The 11,921-nt window shown below is 32.5% G+C and overlaps 1 protein-coding gene across 1 annotated transcript in view; it reads left to right on the top strand.

The window, feature by feature from the left end:
* The window catches only part of LOC139521035 (MMS19 nucleotide excision repair protein homolog), a 58,476-nt gene extending 46,941 nt beyond the window's left edge, over positions 1-11,535 (top strand). The window contains exons 21-26 of the mRNA XM_071314205.1: positions 66-214; positions 1,553-1,739; positions 2,925-3,007; positions 4,260-4,427; positions 10,570-10,730; positions 11,440-11,535. Of these exons, the coding sequence (XP_071170306.1) occupies positions 66-214; positions 1,553-1,739; positions 2,925-3,007; positions 4,260-4,427; positions 10,570-10,730; positions 11,440-11,461 (770 nt within the window). The 3' untranslated portion in view covers positions 11,462-11,535. The remainder of the gene's footprint in view (positions 1-65; positions 215-1,552; positions 1,740-2,924; positions 3,008-4,259; positions 4,428-10,569; positions 10,731-11,439) is intronic.
* The last annotated feature ends 386 nt before the right edge of the window (positions 11,536-11,921 follow it).

Here is an 11,921-nt window from a genome sequence, read left to right on the forward strand (position 1 = left end):
CACAGTTCTGCCACTCACTGAGTGAAAAAAACAAAAAATCTTAAATGCAATTTCTTATATTACAGTTCTACAAATCATAGATTTATCAGACATAGAGAAAACAGTACAAAATAAAACCTCTGAAAGCAGAGGGGCAGCTTTACAGATTATTATATGGTTGACTAAAGCTTTAGTAATGAGAGGTCATCAGAGGTCACAGACAATGATTCTATTTGTAAGTACTTGTACTGTAGACACCACCGACAATTCTAGCGGTCAAAGGAAATGATTCTATTTTTAAGTACTAGTAATGTAAGGGCTGTTCCAGAAAATACTATGTCCCCCCCAGGGAAGGCAATTTTTTTAAATATTATGTGGGTGGTTGTATTTGAAATACCAAAATGCAAAGGGAGTGCTGTTCTAATTAAATTTTATTTCTGTGGGTGGTGGGGGTTAAAAAAAAGTGCCGTCCCTGGGGGGGACATAGTATTTTCTGGAACAGCCCTAATAATAAGAGGTCATCAGGTCACAAACAATGATTCTATTTGTAAGTACTTGTACTGTAGACACCACCGACAATTCTAGCGGTCAAAGGAAATGATTCTATTTTTAAGTACTAGTAATGTAATAATAAGAGGTCATCAGGTCACAAACTATGATTCTATTTGTAAGTACTTGTACTGTAGACACCACCGACAATTCTAGCGGTCAAAGGAAATGATTCTATTTTTAAGTACTAGTAATGTAATAATAAGAGGTCATCAGGTCACAAACTATGATTCTATTTGTAAGTACTTGTACTGTAGACACCACCGACAATTCTAGCGGTCAAAGGAAATGATTCTTTTTTTAAGTACTAGTAATGTAATAATAAGAGGTCATCAGGTCACAAACTATGATTCTATTTGTAAGTACTTGTACTGTAGACACCACCGACAATTCTAGCGGTCAAAGGAAATGATTCTATTTTTAAGTACTAGTAATGTAATAATAAGAGGTCATCAGGTCACAAACTATGATTCTATTTGTAAGTACTTGTACTGTAGACACCACCGACAATTCTAGCGGTCAAAGGAAATGATTCTATTTTTAAGTACTAGTAATGTAATAATAAGAGGTCATCAGGTCACAAACAATGATTCTATTTGTAAGTACTAGTACCATAGACACCAAACATTTCTTCACTTGAGGTACAAGCCAGGCAACTTTTATTAAACCTTGTTTTGTTTTGATGCAAAAAAGCCTGAAAATTAAGTCTGTCATGATTGAAAATTTCAAAAGATGTTATTGGTTATTATACCACTCATCACAAGATATTTGATAAAAATGGAAATATACAATAAGAATACATGTATGTTGGAAGCAAATTTCGTAACTCTCTTAATTTTTGTAACTAGTAGAATTGATTGATACAATATTGAAGAATTAAAAATTGGAATCCAGTAAAAATAACCAAACATTTAATGAATTTGTATGAAGTAATGTATCTATCAATACTTTTCTACCTTTAAAAAAATTAGCATTGAATAATAACCATTTTATATAAAAGAACTGCAATAATTTGTCTTTTTAGCTGATGTCCTTGTTAAGTGATCCAGATATTGGACGAGAGGTTGCCGATGGTTTCAACACAATTTTAACCGATAGTGATAATGTATTAAACAGACAAATGAAAGCTGTGACACGCATGATGTATAAACAGAGACTGTTTGTAGAAAACGTTTCACATCTAGTCAAGTCATTTGATACCACTGGTCAAGGTAGATAATTTACTCTCTCGGGGGAAATTACTGTCTAGTTTTGATACAATAACATCGGTACTAATGCAATATTTTAACTAAAGAAATATTTATAAACATTAGCGTTATTTTGCTAGCATTGGCTTTACACATTTTTCCTTTCTTCAAAAAGACAAATGAATAAATACAGTTGAGGACCACCTGCTGGAGCGTGATTTTCCTCGCTGGGTTGAAGAACCATTGGTGGCCTTCAGCGTTTGTCTACTCTCTGATCTGGTTGTTGTCCCTTTAACATATTTCCCATTTCCATTATAAATTTTATAGAACACATGTGTCACTATATTATTTTATAATTTACTAAATGTGAAAGTTTTCACAGGGGGCTTCTTATTATATGATAATTGATAATGCCTGTAAATATACCCCTGTGTAAATAGTTCATCCAGGTCAACTATATTAATGGGAAGGGAACTGGTATCAATTCAGTGAAAAATTTAAACCTTATACAACAAATATAAGAATTTAAATGATGAAAGTAATATTAGCTACAATTTCAGTATCAATTCCATAAGTTTGATACTTAGGATTTATTTTTATTTTTATAATATAATAAAGAAGATGTGGTATTATTACTAATGAGACAACTGTCCACAAAAATTTACAGCTATAGGTCATGGTGACATATACAGGGGCGGATCCAGCCATTTTTTAAAGGGGAGTTCCTAATCCAGGATAAAGGGGGTATTATTGCTAAAGGCACCTTTGACAATAATATCGACAGTATACATGTGTATGAACCTTGAATTTAAGTGTTTTAGAAAGTAAAAATTTCCTATATGCAGTGACAGATCCAGGGGGTTCCGGGGGTTGGAAACCCTCTTTTTATTTGGACAATCAATCCATTTGAATGGAAACATATAGTTGGAACCTCCCCTTTATCCTGGGTTAGAAACCCCAGCTTTAAAAAATGGCTGGATATGTTAAGATGCAGACTTTGGCAAGACCAGGAAATCAAGAATCCATAAAAATACAGTCAATCCACATAAGTTGATGAAAACAAAAATATAAATAATCCATAGTTCATTCTTTTGTTTTTTTTCATGTCACAAATGTAGTATTTTACTAAGTCAAGAGTATTATTTAGTATCTAGTTTAAATCATATGTATTAGAAATTAAAAGTAATTTATTTTTAATTTACATTTTAGATACAAGAAAGAATTATCTCAGAGTGTTGTCAGCAATGTTAAAAACCTTGCCTAAACAAGTGTTGATAAATGAATTGCCACCGGTAAGTTCATGTTAAAAACCTTACCTAGACAACTGTTGATAAATGAATTGCCACTGGTAAGTTTATGTTAAAAACCTTACCTAAACAACTGTTGATAAATGAATTGCCACCGGTAAGTTCATGTTAAAAACCTTACCAAAACAAGTGTTGATAAATGAATTGCCACCGGTAAGTTCATGTTAAAAACCTTACCTAAACAAGTGTTGATAAATGAATTGCCACCGGTAAGTTCATGTTAAAAACCTTACTGTGACTAATTACTAGATAGAACCCTCTTATAAAGAGAAGAAGATGTGGTATGATTGAGACAACACTCCGCAAGACCTAATGACACAGAAATTAACAGCTATAGGTATGGCCATCAACCATTAGCAAAGACCATACAGTGTTGTCAGCTATAAAAGGTCCAAAAATGGCAAATGAGTCTTTTCAAAAGGTTCCATTGGATTTCTTGGAGTTCTACCATATTTTAAGGTGCTTGGTTTTCAGAACATTAATTTCATGTAAGGGCTATTCCAGAAAAAAATGTATGGGGGGGTTGGAAGGCAGTTTTTGTCAGCACCCACCACCCAGACAATTGTAATTGAGAATCATAGTGCATTATAGTGTAAAAAGTTGCTCGGATACCCATCACCCATGTATTATTAATACAACGTGCCTTCCAACCCCCCCATACATTTTTTTCTGGAATAGCCCTAACTATAATGGTCAGTATTTCTGCTACAACTATAGTTGAACACCATATGTTAAACATGCTCAATTCTTTTGCTATTTAAAAGTAACTCACTATGTAGGATGTAGGAACAGTAATTAAGACTGAAAGTTGAAATGATAAATTTTTGCATAAAACTATGTGACCGCTGACCACATTAGACTGGTGAATGTTGAAACTAGTTGAATTCTATATAGGAAATTTTGGGAGGGTTTTGAAAGTGACTGTTATAGTTTAAGCGCTATAAAACCAGGTTCAATCCACCATTTTCTACATTTGAAAATGCCTGTACCAAGTCAGGAATATGACAGTCCTTTGATGTGTTTTATCCTTTGATTTTGCCGTTTGATTAGGGACTTTCCGTTTTGAATTTTCCTTGGAGTTCAGTATTTTTGTGATTTTACTTTTTTTTATAGGCAGGTGATCTCTGAAACAAATTAAAGTAATTGTTTAGGCAGTTTGACTGTAATTATTTACATTGTCACAGGTATTACCTGTTTATCTTATATTTTTTTTTTTAAATCTATTGAATATTTTCAGCTATTTCCATTGATGGTTCATTCCTTACTGAGTGATGACCTTGAACTACAGACATCTACTATGGATACACTGTATGACCTTACCCATGATGCACCAGAAGTTGTTGCCAAGCATATAGATTCCGTGATTCCTCAACTTCTCAAACTAGCTAAAGAACAGACTTCTATGGTAAAAAATAGTTTGAAAATTAATCTTCCACAGAATTTAATGAAGAATTTGTGGTTGTTAGTGAAATGAATAAATTTAAAGATCTCTTTAAACCTAAAGCAGACAAGGTTTTTTTTTCTCAAGAAATAATGAATACTAATGTGATAACATTATGATCTATTCAATAGTAAATCAAAAACAGTAAACATGAATCTTGATTAGTTGATATAAGATTGTTACCAAGGAGTGAAGGTTTCATTTAAAAATGCACATACAGATTTCTGTCTTTATAAGAACATAAGAACTTACTGCTGTGGAAGTTTATTTGCTGTCAGTTTCTTTTTGTGATGTATGGGTATCATATTCATGTATTGAGATAACTACAATGTAATATATGAACTAATATTAATTCATAACATTATTTGTGCATTTATTATTGAAAATCTTTGACAAAAAATAAATGTTATAATTAAAATTATATTTATTATAATTGGAGTTTATTATGAACTTATCAAAAATGTAATACCAGATATGTGTGAGTCCTGTACATGATATAATAGGATGTAATATACAGAAAAAAAACTTAAGTCATAAGGTTCTCATATAAATTGAAATATTCTATCACATTTTTCATAAAATATAATTATAAATATTCCTGAATTAACAGTTATATTCTCCTCTTTTCATAAATATTCTCATATATATTCAAAGACAGATATAAAATCATTAAATAGAAACATAATTAGCAATTGTATTTCAGTAAAGCTGATATATGTTAAATATTGGTGGGAAAAAAATCAACAAAAAAGGTATTATGACAAATCATCCAGTCTTTGATAATGGACACTGGACATTTAACATACAACAATCAGTTACAATCAATCAACAATGGACAAACACCTTCATACCTTTCTAAGATGACATTTAACATACAACAATCAGTTACAATCAATCAACAATGGACAAGCACCTTCATACCTTTCTAAGTTGAGATTTAACATACAACAATCAGTTACAATCAATCAACAATGGACAAGCACCTTCATACCTTTCTAAGTTGAGATTTAACATACAACAATCAGTTACAATCAATCAACAATGGACAAGCACCTTCATACCTTTCTAAGTTGAGATTTAACATACAACAATCAGTTACAATCAATCAACAATGGACAAGCACCTTCATACCTTTCTAAGTTGAGATTTAACATACAACAATCAGTTACAATCAATCAACAATGGACAAACACCTTCATACCTTTCTAAGATGACATTTAACATACAACAATCAGTTACAATCAATCAACAATGGACAAGCACCTTCATACCTTTCTAAGTTGAGATTTAACATACAACAATCAGTTACAATCAATCAACAATGGACAAGCACCTTCATACCTTTCTAAGTTGACATTTAACATACAACAATCAGTTACAATCAATCAACAATGGACAAACACCTTCATACCTTTCTAAGTTGAGATTTAACATACAACAATCAGTTACAATCAATCAACAATGGACAAGCACCTTCATACCTTTCTAAGTTGAGATTTAACATACAACAATCAGTTACAATCAATCAACAATGGACAAGCACCTTCATACCTTTCTAAGATGACATTTAACATACAACAATCAGTTACAATCAATCAACAATGGACAAGCACCTTCATACCTTTCTAAGTTGAGATTTAACATACAACAATCAGTTACAATCAATCAACAATGGACAAGCACCTTCATACCTTTCTAAGTTGAGATTTAACATACAACAATCAGTTACAATCAATCAACAATGGACAAGCACCTTCATACCTTTCTAAGTTGAGATTTAACATACAACAATCAGTTACAATCAATCAACAATGGACAAACACCTTCATACCTTTCTAAGTTGAGATTTAACATACAACAATCAGTTACAATCAATCAACAATGGACAAGCACCTTCATACCTTTCTAAGTTGATGATAATGGACACTGGACATTTAACATACAACAATCAGTTACAATCAATCAACAATGGACAAGCACCTTCATACCTTTCTAAGTTGATGATAATGGACACTGGACATTTAACATACAACAATCAGTTACACTCAATCAACAATGGACAAGCACCTTCATACCTTTCTAAGTTGATGATAATGGACACTGGACATTTAACATACAACAATCAGTTACACTCAATCAACAATGGACAAGCACCTTCATACCTTTCTAAGTTGATGATAATGGACACTGGACATTTAACATACAACAATCAGTTACACTCAATCAACAATGGACAAGCACCTTCATACCTTTCTAAGTTGATGATAATGGACACTGGACATTTAACATACAACAATCAGTTACACTCAATCAACAATGGACAAGCACCTTCATACCTTTCTAAGTTGATGATAATGGACACTGGACATTTAACATACAACAATCAGTTACACTCAATCAACAATGGACAAGCACCTTCATACCTTTCTAAGTTGATGATAATGGACACTGGACATTTAACATACAACAATCAGTTACAATCAATCAACAATGGACAAGCACCTTCATACCTTTCTAAGTTGATGATAATGGACACTGGACATTTAACATACAACAATCAGTTACACTCAATCAACAATGGACAAGCACCTTCATACCTTTCTAAGTTGAGATTTAACATACAACAATCAGTTACAATCAATCAACAATGGACAAGCACCTTCATACCTTTCTAAGTTGAGATTTAACATACAACAATCAGTTACAATCAATCAACAATGGACAAGCACCTTCATACCTTTCTAAGATGACATTTAACATACAACAATCAGTTACAATCAATCAACAATGGACAAGCACCTTCATACCTTTCTAAGTTGAGATTTAACATACAACAATCAGTTACAATCAATCAACAATGGACAAGCACCTTCATACCTTTCTAAGTTGAGATTTAACATACAACAATCAGTTACAATCAATCAACAATGGACAAGCACCTTCATACCTTTCTAAGTTGAGATTTAACATACAACAATCAGTTACAATCAATCAACAATGGACAAACACCTTCATACCTTTCTAAGATGACATTTAACATACAACAATCAGTTACAATCAATCAACAATGGACAAGCACCTTCATACCTTTCTAAGATGACATTTAACATACAACAATCAGTTACAATCAATCAACAATGGACAAGCACCTTCATACCTTTCTAAGTTGAGATTTAACATACAACAATCAGTTACAATCAATCAACAATGGACAAGCACCTTCATACCTTTCTAAGTTGAGATTTAACATACAACAATCAGTTACAATCAATCAACAATGGACAAGCACCTTCATACCTTTCTAAGTTGAGATTTAACATACAACAATCAGTTACAATCAATCAACAATGGACAAGCACCTTCATACCTTTCTAAGTTGAGATTTAACATACAACAATCAGTTACAATCAATCAACAATGGACAAGCACCTTCATACCTTTCTAAGATGACATTTAACATACAACAATCAGTTACAATCAATCAACAATGGACAAGCACCTTCATACCTTTCTAAGTTGAGATTTAACATACAACAATCAGTTACAATCAATCAACAATGGACAAGCACCTTCATACCTTTACTAAGTTGATGATAATGGACACTGGACATTTAACATACAACAATCAGTTACAATCAATCAACAATGGACAAGCACCTTCATACCTTTCTAAGTTGATGATAATGGACACTGGACATTTAACATACAACAATCAGTTACAATCAATCAACAATGGACAAGCACCTTCATACCTTTCTAAGTTGATGATAATGGACACTGGACATTTAACATACAACAATCAGTTACAATCAATCAACAATGGACAAGCACCTTCATACCTTTCTAAGTTGATGATAATGGACACTGGACATTTAACATACAACAATCAGTTACACTCAATCAACAATGGACAAGCACCTTCATACCTTTCTAAGTTGATGATAATGGACACTGGACATTTAACATACAACAATCAGTTACACTCAATCAACAATGGACAAGCACCTTCATACCTTTCTAAGTTGATGATAATGGACACTGGACATTTAACATACAACAATCAGTTACACTCAATCAACAATGGACAAGCACCTTCATACCTTTCTAAGTTGATGATAATGGACACTGGACATTTAACATACAACAATCAGTTACACTCAATCAACAATGGACAAGCACCTTCATACCTTTCTAAGTTGATGATAATGGACACTGGACATTTAACATACAACAATCAGTTACACTCAATCAACAATGGACAAGCACCTTCATACCTTTCTAAGTTGAGATTTAACATACAACAATCAGTTACAATCAATCAACAATGGACAAGCACCTTCATACCTTTCTAAGTTGATGATAATGGACACTGGACATTTAACATACAACAATCAGTTACACTCAATCAACAATGGACAAGCACCTTCATACCTTTCTAAGTTGATGATAATGGACACTGGACATTTAACATACAACAATCAGTTACACTCAATCAACAATGGACAAGCACCTTCATACCTTTCTAAGTTGAGATTTAACATACAACAATCAGTTACAATCAATCAACAATGGACAAGCACCTTCATACCTTTCTAAGTTGAGATTTAACATACAACAATCAGTTACACTCAATCAACAATGGACAAGCACCTTCATACCTTTCTAAGTTGATGATAATGGACACTGGACATTTAACATACAACAATCAGTTACACTCAATCAACAATGGACAAGCACCTTCATACCTTTCTAAGTTGATGATAATGGACACTGGACATTTAACATACAACAATCAGTTACACTCAATCAACAATGGACAAGCACCTTCATACCTTTCTAAGTTGATGATAATGGACACTGGACATTTAACATACAACAATCAGTTACAATCAATCAACAATGGACAAGCACCTTCATACCTTTCTAAGTTGAGATTTAACATACAACAATCAGTTACAATCAATCAACAATGGACAAGCACCTTCATACCTTTCTAAGTTGATGATAATGGACACTGGACATTTAACATACAACAATCAGTTACACTCAATCAACAATGGACAAGCACCTTCATACCTTTCTAAGTTGAGATTTAACATACAACAATCAGTTACACTCAATCAACAATGGACAAGCACCTTCATACCTTTCTAAGTTGATGATAATGGACACTGGACATTTAACATACAACAATCAGTTACACTCAATCAACAATGGACAAGCACCTTCATACCTTTCTAAGTTGAGATTTAACATACAACAATCAGTTACAATCAATCAACAATGGACAAGCACCTTCATACCTTTCTAAGTTGATGATAATGGACACTGGACATTTAACATACAACAATCAGTTACACTCAATCAACAATGGACAAGCACCTTCATACCTTTCTAAGTTGAGATTTAACATACAACAATCAGTTACAATCAATCAACAATGGACAAGCACCTTCATACCTTTCTAAGTTGATGATAATGGACACTGGACATTTAACATACAACAATCAGTTACACTCAATCAACAATGGACAAGCACCTTCATACCTTTCTAAGTTGAGATTTAACATACAACAATCAGTTACACTCAATCAACAATGGACAAGCACCTTCATACCTTTCTAAGTTGATGATAATGGACACTGGACATTTAACATACAACAATCAGTTACACTCAATCAACAATGGACAAGCACCTTCATACCTTTCTAAGTTGAGATTTAACATACAACAATCAGTTACAATCAATCAACAATGGACAAGCACCTTCATACCTTTCTAAGTTGATGATAATGGACACTGGACATTTAACATACAACAATCAGTTACACTCAATCAACAATGGACAAGCACCTTCATACCTTTCTAAGTTGAGATTTAACATACAACAATCAGTTACAATCAATCAACAATGGACAAACACCTTTTACCTTTCTAAGTGGAGATTTGAACATCATAATACAAATTCCAAATGGTTTGATAAGCTGTTTCCTATTTCTCAAAATTAATTAGATGAGTGTCTGTTTGTGAAATGAGTAAATATGAAAATATGAATACTAAACTAACCAAAAACGTATATTCAGTGTCACTATATTATCTTTTTCAGAAGTTACGACAAAGTGCATTGCAGTGTATTGGTGTGTTAACAGTATTACCTACACACACAGTGTTACCATACAAAGTACAAGTTATCAAGGGATTAGAGAAAGCGTTAGACGACAAGAAAAGATTGGTTAGAAAGGAAGCAGTCACATCAAGAAATGAATGGTAAGGAACTCATTCATGCTACAAAATTTATAACTATACTTAGTTCTTGGTTTGTACTATAATTGGTACTTTATTACCATCACCATTGGCTATGTTTAAATACTTTATGCCAATTAAATGTGAAGTTCTGATGATTCATACAGAATCGGATTTACTGGTTCTATAAAAAACCAAAGTCCAGTGCTCAAGTTGTGATTTTGAAACAATCCTGTATCCCAGAAAAAAAGCTTGACCTCAATATTTGGTTGATACATTTTGATTAGGTTAATTAGTACATGTACCTCAATTTAAGGGTTTATAACCTTTGATATTAAGGTATGAGCCAATACCTTATTCATATTTTTTATTGCCAAACAATGTCGTCTAAATCAATTTCTTGGCTTATATTTGCCAAACTAAAGATTAAATTGGCTCCTTTAGGTAAAATATGCCAATTTCTATATGTTTGTGACATTTCTGCACTTAAGTGTCCAGATTAAATCATCATATCCATTTATCAATTAAATTAGCAACATAAAATGTCAAAAAGGGAGCCAGATTATCTACCTACTCGTATATCTTTTTCAACTTGTGTTTTATATATGTTTTATGGTAATGACGCCCACTCTTAATAAAATACAAAGTCAGTTTTATTTAAACTCCGGATAACAACTGCATTATATGACCAAATTGATAATTTGACTTTACAAGTTATTTTATATATTTTTAGGTTCCTCCTAGGTACTAAGTAAAGAATAAATGAAACCTACAAGAAGACTAGCAGGAGGAAATTTAATCATCACAATAAATTATATAATCCTGTTCATTGAGTTTTATATTATTACTGAATTCATCAAAACTTGAAGTAGTCATATCTAAACAGACACACTTAGTTAAAATATGTTGCTGCTCACAGTGCTTAGAAAAAATAGCTTTATGCTATCATGCCATATCCTATGATTTATCTTTGTTATGCAGGAAAAACTGAAATTTTTCTGACAGCCCTTTTATCAAGGTTTGGGTTTAAACATCTTTTCTGATCGATTTTGAATTTGTGATTCTGGCTCACCGATGTATATCTCAAATTTTGTTTCTTTTTCTACATATACATTGTATTCCTATCACTGAACCCTGGCCATACTTGGTACCATCAACACTCAGCTGTTTATTTATAGGTCAACCTTTGTGTAACAAAAGAATGTCAAGTATTGA

The sequence above is a fragment of the Mytilus edulis genome, chromosome 4 (assembly GCF_963676685.1).
Source record: "Mytilus edulis chromosome 4, xbMytEdul2.2, whole genome shotgun sequence".
NCBI lineage: Eukaryota > Metazoa > Mollusca > Bivalvia > Mytilida > Mytilidae > Mytilus > Mytilus edulis.